The 22,563-nt window shown below is 40.9% G+C and overlaps 1 protein-coding gene across 2 annotated transcripts; it reads left to right on the top strand.

Annotated features, from left to right (window-relative positions):
* Nucleotides 1–703: 703 nt before the first annotated feature.
* LOC126390292 (nephronectin) lies at nt 704–11,422 on the top strand. Of its 2 annotated transcripts, XM_050044529.1 has the most exons (7): nt 708–919; nt 2,544–2,668; nt 4,220–4,312; nt 4,424–4,546; nt 5,056–5,175; nt 8,701–8,829; nt 10,483–11,422. In XM_050044529.1, the coding sequence occupies exons 1-7, from the start codon at nt 843–845 to the stop codon at nt 10,689–10,691; spliced, it is 876 nt and encodes a 291-aa protein (XP_049900486.1). In that variant the 5' UTR covers nt 708–842; the 3' UTR covers nt 10,692–11,422. The 2 variants fall into 2 exon arrangements, with proteins under 2 accessions (XP_049900487.1, XP_049900486.1); XM_050044530.1 differs by lacking the exon at nt 8,701–8,829 and having other exon boundaries at nt 704–919.
* The last annotated feature ends 11,141 nt before the right edge of the window (nt 11,423–22,563 follow it).

Here is a 22,563-nt window from a genome sequence, read left to right as displayed (position 1 = left end):
AGGGAGCTACAGAAGGAACAATGTCAGTGACACAGTGACTTGCTGGAGTTTTGCTGTCAGTGTGAAGTTTTTCGGCAACCAAGCCCCCATTTTCAAAACTTTGAACAGAGCCAGGCTAGCCATGTCCTCTTGCTTGTAATTTTATGATAAGCTAAGTTAAATGATATGTAGCATATGGACATGTGACTGGTGTCAATCTTCTCATCTAATAGCAAATTTTTGTAACAAAAAAATCCTTTAAATTTGAGTTTGATAGTCTTGCCCAGGGAGATGACAAAACAGTCTGCATTACTTTGTCCTGCTGATGACGACCATGTGATAAGGTAGAAGAAAACAGAATAAGTGGACCTTGAGTGGAAGTTGCATAATCAGCTGCTGTTTCTAATGTCAAGACTGAACTGTCAAGCTGACCTGAACGAGAAGTCCTAAAAGTGCTCAGAGTAATGACACCTGAGCATCTAATAATGACGACTGTGTGATATGGCCCAAAACAAGCGAGTAAGTAAACATTGAATGACAATTGTTTTGTCACATTTTTCAGGTCTTTGCATTCCTGTACCTCCATACCTCCTCTTTTCTCCCTGCGTCTTTGTCCCTCTTTCTGCATCTGCACACAGGTGAGCTGTCATACCTGCACCCTATAATTACACCGTGTGACTTCCCCCTCCACTCTTCAAACAAACACACACACACTTAAATGCCTGGAGGACACCTCTAGAATTGCCTTTTAAACACACACACACATCACAAAACGAGTCTCGTTTGACGAAGAGAGGGTTTCTGAGGATAGATGTCGCTAATATGAACTTAAAAAGTTATTATATAAACTCTGGAGGAAGAAAATGATTAGAATAAGCCGACGGATCTTTGTGGTGATGCTGCATTTTATTACACTCTCCGTGGCTCATCATCAGGACAGGTAAGAAAGAGTTAATGAAACTATCAGGACAAAAAGAATCTGTGTAATTTAGTCAGCTCCTTTAAAAAAAGGAAGGGGTGTGGGTCTTTCTCACATAGGCTGTTGGGGGGCTTTTACAGTGTGAGCATGTGAAATGAACCTACTTGGCCTGTGTCTAATCATTTAATAGCCTCTTACTGCAGTGTGGGTGTGAGGAGATTTAACAGCAGCTATGAATGAAGGTTGTTCAGTGGTTCTGTAGGCCATGTAGTTTATTGCACTTTTGTTTATGACAGCAGATTTTAATGAGGGAGGAATTATTACTGCTCAGAATTTAAGGACTTTTCTTGTGAATTCTTGGGAGTGAGGAAGGTGTTTCATAAGTAGTTACGGTATACAGCTGCAGTAAACAGTGCTCAAAAGATCTGGTAAGCTGTAAAATGTATGAGATATTTATCTGAATATGGGACTGTAACTTGGTGACATTTCGTTGTAGACATTTGCTGCGTTCAATGCTCCTTGGATGGTCATATTTCCCAAAGTGATAAGTTATTCGTCCAACTTTGGTGTGTTAATGAGCTTTAAGTTGTATTCTGGAAATAACATGGACGCTACAAAAAAAAAAATTGTTGTATCTTATTGCCCAGGGCATTTGAACAACCCATTAATAACAGTTTAAAGCTTAATATTGCTAAGTGATTTTGTCCTAGACAGCTACTACAAATTACATGTGAGCAAAAAATTGACATGCAAAATGTGAATTAATAAACGTTTATTGGCATCAACCTAACATTTACTTCCATCTGCCATGTTTCTGCATATATGACGTCAAATTTGACTTGAGGGGGCATTGACGTGAATTTTCCCAGTCGTGAACTAATTTTCCGATTATTACCACACCACATGAATGCAGGGTAGACACATTATTTTCCTAATCCCATTTTCTACCTCTCATATGTTTTGCCTATTAGTACCTTTATTATTTCCTTAAAAAGTTGTGTCCATGGCTTGTACTTTAAGCTAACACTCCCACAGTGCATCATATTGTATAGTTGTGAAAATGACCATTGTGTGACTATGGACATATTTTAAGAACCTATCGGTAATGACGCAAAATGATGGTGACTGATATTGTTCTCAATTTTCACTGCTCACTACAGAGTAAACTTCTAAGTGTTGGTTATATGGGAGGTGGTGAATGAGTACATGAGGGAGTAATTTGGGGCTTTAGGTGTATCTATGCTAGATTAGTCTGCATTGTACTTCCTTCCTTTGTTAATCTCTCTGGCACGAGGGACAATTCAAGAAGCTTGACAGTCTCTACTGTTGGGATATCGTTGGTCTAACTATTGTTTACGGTGTTTCTGTTGTTTGTTTTTACTGTCATTGAATTTTTTTGTCCAATACAGTTTTCAGTTTCAGTAAAAATGAAGGTTGCTGTCTTCAACCTTAATCGAAGTGTGTTCATTTAGCTCGCTACATACTTACATGCACAGTGAGGTCAGACAAACAGCCTAACTCTGTGCTGTTCTAATACCGGAGTGTTTCACTTTCTTTCAGGGCATCAGTCTGTGTGAGATCTGTGCTGAAACTGAAGCCCCGAGGGCTGGACGCCGCTTAATGATCTGATAACCTTTTGTCCCAGCCTCCGCAGGTCAGCGGAGGATGCGCTGGAGCACACTGGGGGTCAAGCACGGCCAGGACTCTGCAGCTATGGTCAAACTACTTCCTGTTGTTTGGGATGGAGGAATGTTAATGGCATTTGTCAGCGTAAGTCATTCTGCGATTCAGTGACAGCACAAGTACAATGACACATTACCCACAGTTCACAGGTTATCTGTTCAGCATCTCAGCAAAACAACAAATACTGGGACATAAGTGTGAGGAAGAGTCTTGCATTTCTGCTTCTTTTCTTTTTATTTGTCCTCATGTTTTTATGATAACATAATAATATGTCTTTTACTTTTAATACTCAAGTACATTGTGCTGTTTCTACTTCATGTAACTCTGCATAAGTACTATAAATGCAAGATTTTTAAAGCTGCAGTAATCACTATACTTCATAGGCACTGTATCAAATGACCACATGTAATGTGAAAGGTGTCGCTCGTATGTATTAAGTAAGAAAGTAAAATTCATTTAAACAGCACTTATCGCAGACATAGGTCACAAAGTGTTTCACAAGGGCAATGTAAAACAAGACAGAAAACACAGAAGACAAAGCCACGTAGTTAAAAGTGCAAAATTATTTGGACAACACACTAAAATAAATAAATAAATAAATTAACATAGACAACAAGAATACAGAAAATACAGAGCTACTCAAGTTACCCAAATGTCTGTCTCAACAGGTGCAACTTTAGCAGGCTTTTAAAAGAAACTACAGGGTCGGTAGACCGTACGTGAGCAGGCATTATAGCTTCAAAAGCTCAATCATTGCGAGTTTTAACATGAGTGCAAGGGACAGACAACAAATTTACCATATTTGATTGAAGAGAGCGAGCTGAAGAATACGGGTGAAGTAATTCAGCTACATAAGAGGAAGTCAGACGGTGTAATGCTCTGTAAATGAAATTGAGAATTTTGAACTGGATCCTATTATTAGCAGGGAGCCAGTGAAGGGATCTCGTAGTGTTAATAAACACAGAGAATCAACATGCAACTCTGTAGTTCCTCTCAGCTCTACAGAGCGTTTTAGCATCTTTAAGCTCATTGTTTTGATTCTTTGACCCACAACTTGTTTTCCTTCACTCTTGCCGCTCTCATCGACATCATTTCAAACACCAGCAGTGGAAAATGCTCTGATAAACCCACTGTGCGCTACCTGATCAGCAACGAACGACAGATAAGGTTAGCTGGTGAACATAGTAGAGCATTTAGCAGTTACACTCAGGAGCTGGTGGAGACCAAAACAGAGGTAAAAGGAGAGTTAATACGGGACTTAAATTGTATGGTAAAGCGGAGAAAATATTCCAAATATAGCATAAACTTCAACTGATATTGAGTGGGGTGAGGTTGTGTTTAACTATAAATCTTTAAACGTTACAGTTTCAACTGAAACTTGACGACAGAAATAAACAAGTTTGCTGTTTTCACATGTCTCCAAAATTCGAATCATTTGCCAGTTGCCTATCCAAAAGTGACATGATTCAGTCTACGGCTTTTTCTGTCGCCTTCAAGCTGACAAAAAGTTCTGTAGTGCTGTTTTAATTTTCATGGATAATCATGGATAATCATGGATCTTATCATATAGCCTACCAGTGTACAGAAGTTAATGATGTTAGCATGATTCGTTTTATATTATGTCTACATCCTCTGCAGCTGTGTGCAAGAAGCCCTGTGTTAATGGAAAATGTGTGGGACCAGACAAGTGTTTATGCTCCACGGGGTATAAAGGCCCTCAGTGTGATGAAGGTAGAGTATAATGCACAAAATCATTGTCAGTCTTATGTTTCTAATTTCTTAACCCATTCTCCTGCTTCATTTACCGCAAGGACTTCGAATAATGTTTCATATTGACTCCAGATGTAAACGAGTGCGGTTTCCTGGAGAGACCATGTTCCCAGCGCTGCATGAATACACACGGTAGCTATCGCTGTTACTGTGAACCTGGATACACACTCAGTGCAGATGGATACACCTGCACCAGTGAGTAATTTTCTGTTTAAATGAAAAATTTGAAACTTCTGTATCTAAAAACCCAAATGATGAAAATCTGTTTATTCGCAGATTATATTTCCGATGTTGGATCAGTTTTACACAAAAAGCCATCTGCCATCTTTAAACCATAATGGGAGGTTAAGGTAGCCGAGTACCTGGTGCTCAGTTTACGCACCTTTTTTGGCTAATGTAAATGTTTATGACAGAAATTCACAGTTTATATTAAAGAAAGTGATATCATAAGAAAGTTTATGTGATAGGGGATTTAACAGGAACAACATATAAGTATGTGATACATGTAAGATACTGATTTTAGTTTTTAAGCAGTGTTTGGTCACCATTTTTTGTTTATGATTTCATTACCAGTCCCAGTTTTGAAGAGACTGTACTGTACTGTGTGTATGTGTGTGTATGAGAGTGTGTGTGTTCTCTCGGTGGTGATCCAGTGGCCCATTTCTCTGACCGATCCTCAGCCAGTTTCCCTGTCTGTCTTCCAGGAGAGGCCGCATGTTTCTCCCTGCGCTGCCAGTTTGGTTGCCAGATGGAGAGAGGGGGAGCGGTGCGCTGTCTGTGTCCCCCCGGCCTCCACCTGGCCGCTGACAACAAGACCTGTGAAGGTAATGCTCCCTCAGAAACACCCCTCAGCCTATCGCTGCGGTGAATCACCGCACAAACACACCTTGTTTATATTTAGTGCTTTTCATGGTTCTCGTTAGCCTGAGCTGCCATTTCTGCTCACTTCATTACTCAGTCTGACATCATCTTCGTCTTTAGGAGGGGTTGTTGTTTAGTCCTAACTAATCTTTGGTGTATCTGCTGACATCATTTTCAGCTTGTCGTGATGAACCCACAGAGAATTATCACCCCTCAGCTCCAGGGGCATTTCAGCTTGTTGTTGTGGTTTTGTAGACCGCAACTTTACTGTTTTGGTTCACTCTCACCAGCAATGAGCTCCAAAAAACCCTCTGTGTACTTCCTACCCCTGACTGAATGGCAGGACGGACAAAGTTAGCAAATGGCTTGTGAACATAGTGGAGCATTTAGCAGCTAAATAGTCAGATATAATCAGGAGTTGGGAACACACAACAATACACAGCAATTTAGGTCACTGAAAACAGAGTTTTTGTAACACTATGCACAAGGTGAAGATGCTCAGAGACTCCATTTTTATTTTTTTCCCTTGTAACATCAGAGTGTGTGCCGTTTGATCTGGTCAAAATATCAGAATCAGAAATACTTTATTGATCCCCGAGGGGAAATTGTTTGCGTTACAAAATAGTGCTGCTGGCTCTAACCTTGCTAACAAGACTTTTTACATGTTTACACATAAGCATTACTAATAATGTAACTCCACTATATTAAGAAACATTCATTCATTCATTTTCTGTAAAAGCTTATCCTGTTAGGGGTCGCGGGGGGCTGGAGCCTATCCCAGCTGACACTGGGCGAGAGGCGGGGTACACCCTGGACAGGTCACCAGACTATCACAGGAGCTGACACATAGAGACAGATTCATGCTCTACAGCCAATTTAGAGTCAACAGTTGACCTAGCCTGCGTGTCTTTGGACTGTGGGAGGAAGCCGGAGTACCCAGGAAAAACATGCAAACTCTGCACAGAAGGGCTGGCCCGTACTGGGTTCAAACCAGGCACCCTCTTGCTGGGAGGCAACAATGCTAACCACTGCCCCACTGGCTGCTCCATTTGGGCTACAAAATGTGCTACGACAGTCATTGCTTAAGGTAGTCTGTCTTTAATAGCTTTTTCCAGCATTTGATTGGCTAATATCTTCTTCTTCTTTGCATAGCTTTAGGGTTAGGGTTTGGCATGCTGTTTACAGCACTTCAGTTGTGTTCTGCATTTTCATTTGGATGGGGACGTATTTTATTGCAGTGCTTGTGTGGAAAACCCTGTTTTCAAACATATCCATGTCCCTGTGGACCAGGCCTGAATTACACCCATCAGGGGAAATGAATGGTAAAGTTGCTACTAGGTCTGCCCCCGACTAAGAATTTTCCTAGTCGACCAATAGTCGTCATTTAGGGCCATTAGTCGACTAATCACCCACATGTAATTATCAAATTACATATTGTGGGCGGGGCAACACAAGGGTTTGAGTTGAAGGTGTGAGAAAGAATAGTATCAGTAACATTGTTAACACTGTGCTACATTACAGAGAAATACCAAACCGTACTAATGAACCGTCATTAATATAGGTCTATATTTTATCTACAAGTGCACGTCACACACTGAGCGAGCCGCCTGTTAATGACGCTGTCGGCAAAGCAGTAATGATTGTGCTAAGTGGCTAATGGGCATGTAGCTACTTCCATGTTTCAGATGATACGTCATGTTTGTAGTCGACCAATGAAGATGAGTTTACATATCACCTTGGGTTCGTCCTTCACCTTCTCAAAATGAACCCACACTTTGGATTTCCTGCCCGACATGTTATTAACTAGCCTGTGGAATAACCGCAGGTACCAGCCCTGGAAATTAACGTGACTCCTGTCTGACTGCTGAGCATGGCCACTTCCTGTGTCTGTCCTTTCAAATTAAATTCCCACATGGTCCAGTCATATAGGTTTTGATTTATTTTGAAAGGGCACAGCTCCTGATAGGGTTTCTTGTTTGTTTTTTGTTTTGTTTTTTTCCTCTGCGACTAACCAACCAATGAAATCTTGCTGACTAATGACCTTTCTGGTCGACTATTAGAGGGCTGCCTTACTACATGCAGTATCTTTGGGTCTGCCATTTTAGTGAATGAGCAAGTGTTTGCTCACAAGTTCGTCATATTTTCAGCAGGTGATAATATGTAAATACTGAGTTTAATATGGTTACAAGTGGCCAAAAACATAATTTAATGCAGGATAAACAAAGTCTGAACTTCACTGCCTCATCATAAAATCTCCTCTGTGACTACATAATGGTTAATCTTGAACATATTAAAGCAAAGAGCTGTTAAACAAGACTTTTTTAATGGCTGAATTTAAACACTGTTTTAAAAAAGGACAGGTACTCGACCTTGATGAGTGTCATACAACAGTGTAAGAACTAATTCTGTCCACAATTCATCAAAATGCAGATTTCGTTCCTGAGTTTCTAAAAGCTTCCTGTTGCCCAGGGAAAGTTCCTCGATGTTCCTACAGTGACTCACTGTAGCTGCACATTCATTTGAAAACTGTCATTCAGTTATTCTTTTCTTTTTTTCAATTTGTGTGCTGTTGCCACCATCAAGCTTTGCCAGATCGTTTCCATTTGGCTTTATTTGTGGAGCAGGTGATGCACACAGCTTCCCATGCTCAATATGTTAACTACCTGCAGTGAACTTACCAGTGGCACCTCTCCACTGGGTCTGTCCACCTAATGGTGAAAAGCCTTTAATTACCTGATGTAAAGGAAAACATACCCTGGACTCTCTCCTCACTGCCCAACCGCTTTATGACTGAAGTCCCCCCTCAATAGTTCAGCAACAGACACCTCCTGTCCTGTAATGAAGCCGCCCTTCAACAGCCTCTCTCACGGCTGTTAAGGCATTTTCACACTGTGGGAGAGCTTTGGGTGGGAACGATTCAACGTCCGAGACAGAGAAATCATAGCTTATGTCACACCAATGCACAACTGTGTTTAAAGTAGTGTGGGACAAGGGACTGTCGATGGGGCAGTGAAGTTCACATTCCTCTCATATTTATTGTCTGACATTTTGGAAGGATTTGTTAAAAAAGAAAAGGTGTGATAAAAGACTTTACTGGTAAAAATAGATATAGCTGTGTGTTTCCTGACTTACTGCCTTGTCATAAATTTAGAGAACTATTTGTGTGTCATTAGTAAATGCAGTCCAGAAGACACCATAAAGAAGCTTTCTCTGCGCACCGTAAGTCAAACATTTGTGTTTTGGGGTCATTCCTTGTTTTCCACCCAGAGCGCACCTTTGAAAGCTTCAGTACAAAGAGGTGGTTGCAAGGTCAAGGTACTCATTTGTGCCTCTCATGCCTCTCTTTTGAAGGTAATTACTGTTTTGAGCAAAGACGAGAAACATTTGAGCTGTGTCGTGTGGACGAGAAGGCCAACAATGTGGACTGTTGTGCAATGAAATTAGCTAAATGTGTTGCTGCTGGCATTTGACACATGTTTGTGTTGCAGATGTCGATGAGTGTCGGCGGGATGTGTGTCCACAGCGGCAGACCTGCAGGAACACTTTTGGCAGTTTTGTCTGTGTGTGTCGAGATGGCTACGTGATGGGGACAGTCCAGGGCTCGGTGCAGTGTCGAGGTGTGGTCTTTATTTTGTTATTAAACAAAGTTGATGAGTTAAAGGTCCAGTGTGCAGGATTTAGGAGGATATATTGATAAAAATAGAGTATAATATGATCAGTATGTTTTCTTTGGTGTAAAATCACCTGAAAATAAGAGTTGTTGTGTTTTTGTTACCTTAGAATGACATGTTTATATCTACATAGGGGGCACCTCCATGTTTCTACAGTAGCCTGGAACAGACAAACCAAACACTGGCTCTAAATAGGGTCATTAACATTTTTGCGTTTTTGCATCAGTCACTGTAGTTTGCAAAAAGAGCATCAGGAAAACACAGAATTTTTAAGTTTGAAACTGCTTTATTCAGTGTTTTTACCAGTTCAAATCATCGGGTCAGTTTGTTTTGGATAGAATGAGACCTCTACAGATAACTTGGCTCACGCTAAAACCCCTTGAATGTCTTGAAAGTTGAGCACACATTAGCAGGTGCTGGGCTAGAGGCCCATCTGCGACTTGCCAAACGGCATCAGAGAAACACAGATTTGTAATGTGAAACTGCTTTATTCAGTGTTCTAATCGCAGGCTTTAATCACCTGGAGTCTCATTTATAAAACAATGTGTAGGATCCATACTAAAAATGTATGCACGAATAAGAGCAAAAATTGTGTGCCCAAAAAAATATTTGACAATTTCTACAATCAGGCTTCCACCTCACCATCTGCGTCGCCAATTTCCTGTCTCTAAAATGTTCATAAGCATGGGTCAAAGTTTCTCCCATCAAGTCGGTATTTTTACATCACATCTTTTGCGTGGGAAGTCGCTTACGCCTTTTTTGGCCCTTGTTTTGTGCATATGCAATGTTTATAAATGAGACCCCTGGTTAGATAATTCAGCTCCCAATCAAAACCTCCTGAACAATAAACAGTGAAGGAATTCTAACCGGGAGAAGTTTTAGCTGGTTGCAATCTGCAATCTTCACCACTAGATGTCACTTAATCCCCCCTAAATCTTACACACTGTTCCTTTAATGTGATTTTTGAGCACTTATATTGAGTAGTTCCCCATTGCTGTTAAGCAGATGGTCACATGTTTCCCATGAAATCTCAAAAAATTATCTTTGTGTGAAGATGTGCTTGAATATTAAGGTAAGTGTGAGGTGTTTTTGTTTTACATGAAGATTGGGGAGAGAGTAAAGGGGAAAACATGCATCAGGAGACCTTCACGAGAATCGAACCAGCGGTGTAAAACGATGTCTGGTGCGTTTTAGACCAACAGGCCACAGTGTATGACATTTTTCTAAGCCACATTCAGATCTGTTCCATGTCCAATCCTGTAAATGACTAAATGGATCACAGCACAGCTCCACATGTTCTCCTCATCTGCGTTAATTGGCAGAGAGAGGGATCATGTGAAGATGTGCTTTGGCAGCAGAGGATCCACAGACCATGTTTATTTGATGAGCACTCATAGCTCACCCACTCAGCTGTGGGCTCACCCACGAGCTGTTTTTGTTTTTATCCATGTGATGAGCATTGCAAAATTATCTCTCGAGCAGGTTTGAAACAGACACCCTTTGCTCTCTCCATACTGATCTCATATGACTTAGCTATGAAGCAGCCTCGCTCTGATACATTCGTCATTTATAAACATCTCCCTCTCCTCCGCTTCGCAGATAAGGACGAATGTTTAACGGGGTCTCACCGGTGCAGCCGCCATGCTCAGTGTGTCAACACAGATGGTTCCTACACCTGTCAGTGTTTGGAGGACTACTTCGGCAACGGACACACCTGCTGGCCCAGGAGAGCCCCACAGTCCAAGGCTGCCATGTACTTCAGCTACAAACTCTCCAAAAGAACCAAACCCATACAACCTTCATCTTAGAGCTACTTCTTACAAACCAAAGGGGAAAACCAACATTAGAGGTTAACTTAAGAGGTGCTCAAGTTAAAACGATGGTTTACAGACATGAGGACGTTTTCAACACTCACAGAACAAAGTATTTACTTAAGTAATGTTAATAATTTTCAACTCAACTGGAAGCCCGTTTCTGTTTAAGGCTGTTATTTCTCTTCCCCGTCAGCAAGGCAAAACCTGGAATAACCCCCTCAGCACCATTAGTTGTCTGTTTGATGTCTGTTGAAGGAACCCTTCATTTAACAAATGCACCGCAACAGGACCACGCTCTGTACTTTGCCTGTGTGCGCTTCAGCCCAAATGGACTGTGATGACAGGAGGGTTTTCCTTGCGCTGGCATCACCAGTGTCACAGGAACACCAGCCCTGTTATTGCACTAATTTGTCCGACAAAATGCTGCACACAGGTGCAAACACTGCTAATGAATCACTGGTAATTTATTAAATATTCAATTAGGTGTAAGTTTTCTTCATGAAAAAAAAGCAGTTTTGTGAGACTTCATCAGAATTTGTTAATAAAAGGCTGACCTCTGGTGGATAGATAAGGGAAGCTACTGTATCAGCTGCATTCATACAAAACTAAAAGCATGTGGGTGACACAACACACTGTGAAATATTTACTGTTGTTTGCCGTATGATGTCACTGTAAAAGGTTGTTGTGATACTATTTTTCTGACTTTCAAATTAAAAAGAAATCAAAAAAAGATGACAAATGTAACATAAATTTGAAACCCTGCTAAAAAGGCAGACTGATGTTTTCATACCTCGCTGTTTATCTTCCTCTGTTATGCCACAGGGAATGTTTTCAGACCTACTAAGTCACACGCAGGGCAGACTACCACACAGCAAGAGAGCATAGACAGGTCAGACCCACCAAATACCAAGAATCTTTGTCTGTCAGCAGCTGTCTGGAAACCTCTTCCTGCGTTCAGAGGGCGCAAGAATGGAAATTGAAGTTCGTTTTTGATGTTGCTCCTCGAGTCAATTTCACGTTTCCGTCCGAACGATTAAGATCGTGACCCTGGGAGAGAGAGAGGGGGGAATTGCAATACTTGGAGATAATAACTGTAATGATAGTAGATGGTGGTAGGGGGCACTACGTGTTGTGTCAGGGCCTCAGTTGTAGTCCTGGAGGCTTTGGAGCGCTGAGAGAGTTGAGCTTGCAGTGAGAACAAGCAGCTGCTGCCTGCTGAAGGGCCCTGCCACTGACCCTATTCATCCCAACAGCAGGTGTCACATCAAGTCCCCGCCTCAGCCTCGCGCACACACATTCACACATGTGCTCCACACACACACACACACATACATGCATGTGTGAAATCACAGAGCCTCATGCACGTTTACACACACACAGATGAGTGTGTGTGTGTGTGAGGGGGGACCTGGAACTACTTACAGAGAACAAAGAGGGAAATCAGGAAAAAATGCAGCCTCTTCGAATAAATCTCACCACAATGCTGAGAAAAATCCCCAACCTCACCCCCAGAAACGCAAGAAAAACCTTGTTTCTCTCTTTCAAAGCAGTCAAAAGTGTCTTACAAAAGCAGAAATAGAAAACATTTTAGATAAAAGGATCCAGGCCCCTTTCTGAAAAGGACCTCACACCAAGTTGTGTGTAATTCCTACCAGAAACTGGTTTATTTACCAAAAAATAATAAGATTTAATGCCAAAGCACTTAGGCCACAAATAAAGGACAACAAGTGGTGGGTACACTGAAAGGGGGCGAGGGAGGAAAAAGGAGGACGACGCCGGGGTGGAAATTTTCCCTTTTCTTGTGCTTGTTATTTTCTGGTTCTCTGTTTACACGACACACAAGATTTCGCATGGAGGAGTAGCTACGGGAACAGTGGCGCTAGAGCCGTGCAGATTGGCCTCTGCAAAATAAAAGAAAACAATAAACATGTCAGAGGAATTTGGACATCTGCAGTGACACAAGCTCTCACACCGAGGCCATGGCAATTTCACGAATCAAAGCGCTGCTGCCTCGGCTTTCCTTATATAAAGCAAAATCAACATTTATCCTGAGAAAGTGAGCAATGATGCTGACAAGTGCATAGAGCCAATGACAATACAATAGCGGAGATGCTAGGAACAACCCTGCCACCCACGTTGCTGAAAGCCCGTGCTTTCAAACACCACCACTGAACTGTAAAACCACTAAAACCCCTGTCCTGCCCATACTGTCCTTTTCACTTTAGCTTGAAATAAGCCAGTCTTTTCTCCCCGTGCTCCATCAGAGGAGGCTTTTCCACGGCTAATTCTTGTATTATGTTCCTATTGGAGCCACATCTCCTCCGACACACAGTCACTATAAGGAGAAACACAGTGCAGTGTTTCCATGAATGAATTAAAATTATAAATGCTGACCAATCCCACTCAGGGGGAATGAGCCAAAGCTTGAACCCTTGGCGTAAAATTATAAATCTTGTTAGGGAGCCATTTTCTCTTGCTTGCCTTTGCCTACAAAATCTGCAGTAGAGTAGAGAGAGTGTGACAGCTCACTGCCTACAGCAATCCTCCAAGATTTCTTTTATACACTATTGAATTTGACTAAAATGAGCTGAACTAAATAAAGCTGAGCTTACTGGTTCTGTTGCCAAATCGTTCCCCGTATTCATGAATCCGTGCCAAAAAGAAATGAACTAGGTTCATTTGTTTCAGTGTAGAAATGAAAATAGAATCACATCAGAGCAGCTTAACTAACCCACTATACCCAATTTTGCCACGGGGATAATTAAAGCTTCCTGTTATCTTAAAGGCAGCACTGTCCTCTCAGTCACTTTTAAATCACATTATGTGGAGTAAATACATGTGAGTCACTCTCTTCTGTGTGACGCCGGGAGGGGAAAAAAAAAGCCCATGTGCGCCCGCGCTTCCTTGTAATTCTCATTCATACTAATACACTCCCGATGAATGTTCTGCTATGCGGTGGGTAGTGTGTGTGTGTGTGTGTGTGTGTGTGTGTGTGTGTGTGTGTGAGGCTGAAGGAAAACCTGATGTGGAAATATCCGAAAGACCTCAAACGTCTTAAAAAGTTAACTCCCAGACACCCTTGTTCAAGCTACACACACACTTTCTTTCCAATGGACTGAGCTGTCGTGTATCAGTGACCTTAATTCATGTTTCAAATCCACATGATGACTTTGAACTCTGTTTGAACAGTTAAACAAAAAAGGAAAAACTCGCCCTCCTTTCCTCTCCTTTCTTCTGTCTGCTCCTATTCTCTCCACAAGGTATGTATAACAACTGGAACAGCCACATCATAACATGAAAGTGGAGCTTTGACCTGACCGGAATTCACTGTGCCTAAATCATTCTTAATATGAGAGCCAAGCAGCCTTGTTCGGGAGATTATCCTCGATAGAGCAGGAAAGATTTCCCGCTAATCTATATAGGAATGCCCACTCTGGAGAAGGTGAAGGGAAGTGGCTGGGACCAAAGGTTTCTCTTGGAAGCCAACGCACTTCATTATTCTTTTGTGCAGCAATTAGGGCCCGACCACTGAGAAATGCAATTTATTTCTGTTCTTTTACAACATGTGTGTCCTAAAAGGTACGGAGAGAAGAGTTTGCTATGTACAAAAGTGAGTAGTCGTAATTAGGCAATAATTTTGAGTCATTGTTTGTTATTTATCAAACAAAAATTCCAGGTTCCAGCTTATCAAATGTGAGGATTCCTTGCTTTTCTTTTTATAATTGTAAACAGTATATCTTTGGGTTTATGTAACAGGGTCAATTATACAGCAGTAGTATGTGTAACAAAGTATTCTAATTACACAACATTTGTTTCACTTATCACCACTTGACATGCTCAGGCCTCCATAGTCAATATGTAGAACGGTTGAGACTCGTTTTCTGTATCCCTACGTTCACCTTTGGGGGCACCTCACCTGTAAAGGGCCGTCACCTGCCTTACCTCTCCCCTTTTGCTGTTGCACTCCATGCGAGAGGTAAGTGACATTGCTCTCGTAGTAATTTCCGTGTTTTAGCGCTGTTAAGCTATGCTCATTTTATGCTAACATATTCATTTAGTCATTTAATTTGTGCTGAGTTTATATGGTCGTAATTGACGGAGGATTTTATTTTTACCTCTTGTTGTCAGGTATGTTTTCTGTGTTTTATTGTATTGAATTGGACGTAACATGGCCGCTCTTTGGCTGTTGTACTCCATGGGAAAGGGGTTTGATTTTATATGGTCATATTAGACAGAGGATTTGTTTTAACCTCTTGTTGTCAGGAATAAACAGAGATCGACTCCGAAGATATCCACAGTCTGGGCCTCTTCATATCAACACAATGCAGACAGCACTAGAGTCCACCAGTTACTTTTAGGTTGTTGGTCAGACAAAGCAGACAATTTGAAGATGTCCCCATGGGTTCAGGGAAAATTTGATGGGCATTTTCACGATTTTATAACATTTTATAGACCATAAAATCAAATGTAATAATCAGATTAATCAATAATGAAGCAAGTGAAGTTATTGTGGTTAGGTAACGTCAAGAAACATGGTGACAGCGTACCTTTATATGACTCAAAGTTCACTTGGTTTTACATGGTCCTGAACGCTGGTCTCGTGGGGAAAAGTCCTGTCTTTTGTGAGCTTGGTTAGTGCTGTGTATACAGCTTGTTCTGCTGCCACCAAGTGGCCAAAATATCTAACTTGCAGCTTTAAATCAGTGAGGGTAAAAGGGTAAAAGTGGTAAACTGTATTCACAACAAAGGGTGGTCAGTAGCTGGAGTTGTGGTCAGGGGTTGGAGGGCTGGGATGTGTATATATCTGAGACAACATGTGTCTGAATGCATGTGTGCATATATGCAGGTGTGTAAGGAAAGTTCTGGCAAGAAGAAGGATGGGCACAGTTTTAATTAGTGCTGAACTGGAAGCTGGAACAGTGGAATCGTTGTGGAAAAGGCCATAACAGCTGCAGAGGCTGTTTGCTGGCTATTTAAAATAGCTCTCACTCCCACCGTGCACCCTTCCAGCTATCCCTGTTTCTCTCTCTGTCTCCTCCACTCCTGTGCTAGTTCAGGTGTCTGGGGCAGCTAAGGAAGCACTGGGTGGCACCCACCCAGACTCGCCGAGCTGGCAGCGGACACTCTGTTGAGGAATGTATGAGAGGGTTGCTGGCAAGCTCGGCGCTTGGCAGGTTGTCCCGCTGGGGAATCACTCAGTGAGAGCAGACCGCAGCCAATTCCCTGTCAGTGGCCGGTGAGCTCACAAGGGCAGTAGTCGGGGAACATAGACGTAGACACAGAGAGGGACTGTAGTCATGCTGTGTAATACCTTCCCATTCACTCTGCCTAGCCGCCACCCCACCCTGCCCGTGGGGACACACTCTAAATTTTCAGAGTGGAGCTGAGAAATGAAAACAGTGTGTTCCACTAAAATCTTCAATGAGTGGAAACCGTTTTATTACTGTACTGCTATAATTTCATGTTCATATGCTTGATTTGATGTCTTAACTGCTCTGACAGTGCAGAACAGAACGTACAAGACGTTTTATACATTTACACTATTTAGACTCAAACACATTTCCATGTTCTGTTCTGACGATGTAAAGGAACAGCGTGTTGCTCAAGAAGCTCGCCCCATTTCCCGCTCCATTTCTAAGCCCACACGAGCCGCGCCAAACCGAACCTCAATTTCCACTTAAGCTAAACTTGAGGAGGAACCGACAACCCCAAAACCTCACCTCAACCTGACCGCACTGCAACCGCTGCTGGCAGCCTGTCCCATCGCTGAGATGTTATGAACCATTGGTTGAGATATTGTTTTACTTTAGGCTTTACTCTGTCTATTTTGGCACCATAGAAATCAACACTGGCCTCCTCCACGTTAGCTCCATGAATTACTGGCAAACCGTTTCAGTTTAAAAAGGGTCTCGAAAAAATTTGGTCTATTTTGACGGAAAAGTTTAAATAATTTGACATGGAATGTTTCTTGAAGCCGGAGTGAGAGTCTGATTTTCCATCCAAATGTACCAGTGTTTAGCTCCGAGTCAGGTGCTGCCAAGAGACTTTCAATGGCTCCTTTCACACAACGTCTTGGGGGACGATGAGGGTCTGCAGTACAACACTGACATCTTATGGAAAAGCAGAAGATGTGCAAACAAAACACATTAGACCGAAATGCAACAGAGCGCATGTTTCCAGTGCTGTAAAATGTATATTTTGTCATAAGGTACAGATGACCCCAGCCCAAGGCCAAGGGACTCATGCAAAGGTCTGTGATTGACACTTAAACTGGATAAAGTACAACAATTTTGTGGCTTAAATCAGTGACAATACAAGTTCTATGTATTTGCATGATAAATACATGTATATTTATAATTAAAACACATTTCAAAGTGCCATCAACTAAGAATGCCTCACCAAAAATCAGGAGCTCCTTAATAAAAAGCCAGAAAACAAAAGGAGCAGAGAGGTAATGGCCAAATGTCTGGAAAAGAAATGTGAAGAAGCAGCAGGCGGGACATGTGTAGGTAAGAAATGAGGCAGATTATTGTCAGGGAATAAAACCTGCTGTATCAGGCACAGTCTTAAAGCTACAGTGAAGACACAGGTATCAATCAAACTGGAGGACCTAAAGGCATCCACTGGTACCAACCGTGTTATGCTATCATGTCAGAAAGAAATAATGCTCCAAAGTTATGCAAAATTTTGTTTAAATGGTGTATTTAAATATTTCTGCAAACTGGGGCCGCTGAACAGTCTTTAAATTACATAAATTGGGTTTGACTGGAAAGCTGAAAGTTGAAAGCCATATACTCTTTACACTGTTTCTGTTCTGCACGCAATTTGAACAATATTCAATTAAAGCAGCCTGAATGAATAAATTGAGAAAAACAAATGTGTCTCTTCACGAATGATTTGATCTTATGGTTTAATATCTTGCAGTAATTTCTTCAATGTTTGATTTTACTTTTCTCTAATCATTCTTAGGAGAGCATTTTTTTCACACACATGTGGCTTTCTTTGCTTTTCAAGATAAGGTCTTATCATAGAGTTGATACAATATACATGTGGAAATATGATTAATTGGATTATGTTTACAGGAAGTGTTAAATAACCCCGACACCCAGATGCTGCAGACCAACAAACATCAACACTGGCTGTTTTATATGGCGCCACCACAACCAGATGTATTTAAGCAAGAATTCTCTGGCATTTCCAGCTGTGACTGTGTTACCAAGTGCGCTTGTTTTCTACTGAGACATTGCTGTGTCACCTGCAGGACAGTGGCATGAAAAGCACTTGTTTTTCTTTACCAAGCCATCACTGTGTTTCCTACCAGGTATGTCAAGCCAAACCATGATCTTTTCCACACCATAACCAAGTGTTTTTGTGCCTAAACATAACCACACGTCACATTTGTTGGAATGTAAAGTGTCAATATATTTGCTTCATGATAACATACAAATTCATGGTTTGCAGAAACACACAGTGCTGACATTTAATCTGGCGACTCGGTCAGGGAAAATATGCTGTAAGTGAACAAGACAACCAAGTTTGTCTTAAAATATTGTCTCTATTTTTTGACACTAACATTTGTAACTTATAAAGATAAATACGGATACTAGTGGACAAAGACACACTAATTTACTTCCAGATAGGAGAGTAGGCGACAAAGAGTTGAGGAGGATGTTTTACATTCAAAGTTTCTTCAGGATTTTCACACCTGATGTCATCTTATATATTCCAGAACTCTCTAGAGTGACACGAGATGATCACCTATTATTGTGATACAGAGATTCAAAACTATTGTACCAAGATCCTGGTGGATGACCTCAAAACTCTTGTGGAGCCTCAGTAATGTGGAGAAAGTCCCCAAAACATCAAGAGTCAGTTCATCTGGATGACTGAATGATGAAAAGGTCTTGCTAGTTATATGTTAGTAGATAAATAATTCAATATTTGTACAACAATTGTGATAGCAATTGTACACTTTCTCAGACTTGGTGTCAAATGGAAATATCAAAGTTCCTCTTTATTTTGCCAAACGTAAATGACAGAAAGACATGAGGGTTGACTTTCTGATTCACTTTTGATGAAAGGGATGGAAAAAAAATCATTCTCCTGCTACAATTTATAATAATCCATCAGCTCTACCAGACCACAGCTTGCTTATTACAAATGGCCCTGTGACATGGATTCAAACAAAGCACAGACAGTGTAGCAGATACAACACAGCCTTGAGCAACACAAGCACAATTCAGGGCCATCAAATATACGTTTATCATACAAATATGTTTTATTCATGATTACTGTCAGCTTCTCCATCTTTCCTTTTAAACTGGCTCTTTTCAACAAATATTGCTGGTCCTTGCAGTGGTGTCTACAAATCACACATTCACCAAATAAACCGGTCATAGAATTCAAATGGACAACATTAATCTATAATTTTTAAATGGAAATATTTTCACATCATACAGGGATTCCATTTCAGTGAGCATACTGTTACAAATATTCTAAATATTGTGATTATATTTTATCTTCATCTGTGTCACAGCAGCACATTTTCTCAATGGACATACAGACAGAGGCAAAGGGCCATTTGGGGAAAGTGGGACAGAGCCCCACCTGCTGGCGGCAGAAAAAAGTGTGATATTAGTGCTACTGTGTGTTAGAGATGAAACTAGAAATAATTCTGGATTACTGGATGACATAAACACATTATCTATCATTATTTTACAACGTAAGGGCAGTGGCTTGGTCGAACAGTTTTAAGAAGGTGTTTGGCTCGGCTGAAGAGGCGCTGCAGCTCACAAAGTCAAGTGCTCCAGTGTGGGAAAACAACGTGCATGCTCAGAGCTGCTGGCAGTGAAAGTGGATGAATCTGAGCTAGTGCTGAAACAACAGGATGAATGTGAGATATCACTGAGAACACTAGTTTTAAGACCTTGCATTTATGTACTAGCTCATGCACAAACACATTAGGGTACTATCTGTTCCTCTAAGGAAAATATCAAATTAGTTAAAAAGAAGTTGATGCATTAAAGTTGTCTCATTATGTCTGTTACAGATATAGACTTTTTTTTTTCATTTGAATTCTACTTAATCAGGCACTCGGCCTCTTTGTGTATCCCCTTTCATACACACACCACACACATGCATTAAACAAAGGGGTAGAGCAGGGTCAGCCATAGTGCAGCCTCCCTGGAGCAGTTTGGGAGTTCGGTTCAAGGCCACCAGTGCCCAGGAGGCAAACTGGCACTCCTCCAGCTGCCAGTCCACACTCCATACTTGGTCCTTACAGGGACTTCAACCGGCCAAGTCCCCACAGACTGAGCTCCTGCCGCCCCCATGAAGTTTATGAAGTTGCAGATGGATAATGTAGACATTATGAGCAGTGGATATATCATGTGCCATTTAATAAACCTACTCAGTATACACATGGTGGAATGTAACTCAGTACATTTATTTAAATATTGTACTTGAGCATAATCTTGTACTTTACTTGAATATTCTTATTTTATGACACTTTACACTTCCACTCCATTTCAGAGGCAACTACTGTACTTTTCAAGCCACTACATTTATCTTAAAGCTTTAGTCACTTTACAGATTCAGATTATCAATACAAAATACATATCAACTAAAAAACTCATGATATATTCTAATCTATAATCTAACATTAACTTCAAATACAAATGACAGACAAATACCTGTTTTAAAGAAATGTATACAGTATATATTAGTATTTTATCTCTATTTTCACCAAAAGAAAATGTGTCTCTTGTGGTTCATGTAATTTCCATCACACAATTTAAAATGTAAATTCATCCAATTAATTTAATTCGTTCAATTTATTTATTCATTTATTTGTTGTAGGGTTTGTATATTGGGGACTACAGCAATAGTCATGTGACAGGAGAACACATGCCTGCAGGACAGTTAGCTTCAGGGAAATAAGAGGAAATTAACCTACAGTTTTGTGAACTCAAGAATATATTTTATCTATTAGCTGTCATTCCTAAATAGCTCATGCTTCCTTTGAATGTGCAAATGATTAGAACAACAACATTTTATATTGTGCGTTTTGTGTATGTTGGGGCCATTTATGTTTATATAATATAGGCAACCATGTATATGCAGTTTTTGTGTTCAAACACTGGGTGGAGCATTAGCACAGGAAGTGCATGTAGGTAAGCTCCAGGTGAGGAGCAGCAGGTGTGTGAAGGGGAAGCAAACTGTTTTTTGACCGTGTCAGTGTGGCAGCGTGTTAGCTTGGCAGCGTTACCTGTGATGAACTGAAATTGATGAATGGAAACTTACCTGTGATGATACGGACTAAGCTGTTTTTCTACCTGTGCTAAGGTGAGCAAGTGCACCTACTGTGAATAAATGGGTCAAAGTTCTTCCCGTTCGCCCCTCAGAGGCTTAAATTAATGTATGCGTTTTTGATTGAAAGACTCTACAGTGTATAATTATTGCTAAAAGTTTCTAGACCAAAATGGACCACAGCTGAAGAATGATCCATAGATAAAGTTATTAAAAAGAGCTTACCTTTTGCTAACTGCAACACCAAAGCGATGAACACATCAATGCATCAATAATTATAGTTCAATAATATAACACAGGCCTAAGTTGTTCAGAAATTGATACTCTGAGCATATTTGTGATTTGCAAAATCCTTCACTGACCACTTTGTACCACTAGATGGCGCCTAGTGTCCACTTTAAGATGAGCGGCTGTTCTGTATGGATGGACACTTCTAACTGGTCACATGATATTTTTTGATTCATGCAAAAGAAATGCAAATAAAAGCTTTATTATAATTATTTTTGTTTTGTATTTGTTGTTTGATTATTGTTCAAGGACAGTCAGTCATGCAGTCAATGATGGACATGGTAAAATAATCATGGACCCTTAATGTTAGTATTTTAAAATTTTGTCCGCACAAAAATATCACCTCATTGTCCAGATTATCAGGAATCTCAAGCTTTTAAATTTAGATTTATTTACATTTCCTGTGTTTACTGATGCTCGATGTAGATTTTTTTAAATGACCAAGGGAAATGTGTCTACTTTCTAGCAATGGCAAATTTACTCACATAGCTTTGTTTCCATTATGATCTCATGTTTTGTGCTTTTACTCATCCTTGGGATTTTATATGTGAACTTTAAATGGGGCTCTAGTTAGGTGGCTCAGGAAAATCAATTTCCTTTTCTATCTGATAGATTAAACGTGGTGTTGTGCCTCTATCAGAACACAATGTATAACTGCTGTTTATGTTGGGGACTGGGTGACTTGATAAGCTTTCCTCTGGTACTCCTTCTTTGCATTTGGCGTCCTACACACCTCACAAAGTGGAAAAAATCGAATCTTCAGAACTCATAAAAAGCAGGTCAAAAGAAGGTGGAGTATCTAACTGGGCCGAGACGGCTGTTGCTCTGATGTCCTGAGAGGAGGGACTGTTGTAAATGGTCATGATCGATGGGCCCCCACCCCAAGGGCCAGGTCTTTAAACTGAGGGTGGATGGGGGGTTGGGAGACGAGACGGGTGGTGCACTTATCTGGCTGGGAGCAACACATGACACCATGCTCACATATGAGCAAAGCCTTGGTTAGTTTACTCAGGAATGAAGTGAATGGGAGTTTAGATGGAGGATTATCTAATAAGGCTGAACAGTTAAGTGAGTTTTTCTATAAATGTCTAATCCTGTTCAAGTCCCTATAAAACATATTGACCCCCTGCCGTACCTGTTAGACACACACATCTGTCCTGGTCACATGACAGCTGTAACCACAGGGATCAATTAAAGATTGGTGACATCATCGCAGTGTCTGGGTACAGTTTCTGTCCCTGAGTGCATGTGAGGAGGGAATTCCCAGGTT

Source organism: Epinephelus moara, chromosome 5 (assembly GCF_006386435.1).
Source record: "Epinephelus moara isolate mb chromosome 5, YSFRI_EMoa_1.0, whole genome shotgun sequence".
In the NCBI taxonomy this organism is placed as follows: Eukaryota; Metazoa; Chordata; class Actinopteri; order Perciformes; family Serranidae; genus Epinephelus; species Epinephelus moara.
This window is presented reverse-complemented; position numbering and strand designations above follow the sequence as displayed.

Excerpts from the sequence above, each read along its gene's own strand:
- LOC126390292 (XM_050044529.1), top strand. The coding sequence starts at position 843 with ATGATTAGAATAAGCCGACGGATCTTTGTGGTGATGCTGCATTTTATT. Across the intron at positions 920-2,543 it reads GTGGCTCATCATCAGGACAG|CCTCCGCAGGTCAGCGGAGG; the intron begins GTAAGAAAGAGT and ends CTTTTGTCCCAG. Across the intron at positions 8,830-10,482 it reads GGGCTCGGTGCAGTGTCGAG|ATAAGGACGAATGTTTAACG; the intron begins GTGTGGTCTTTA and ends TCCGCTTCGCAG.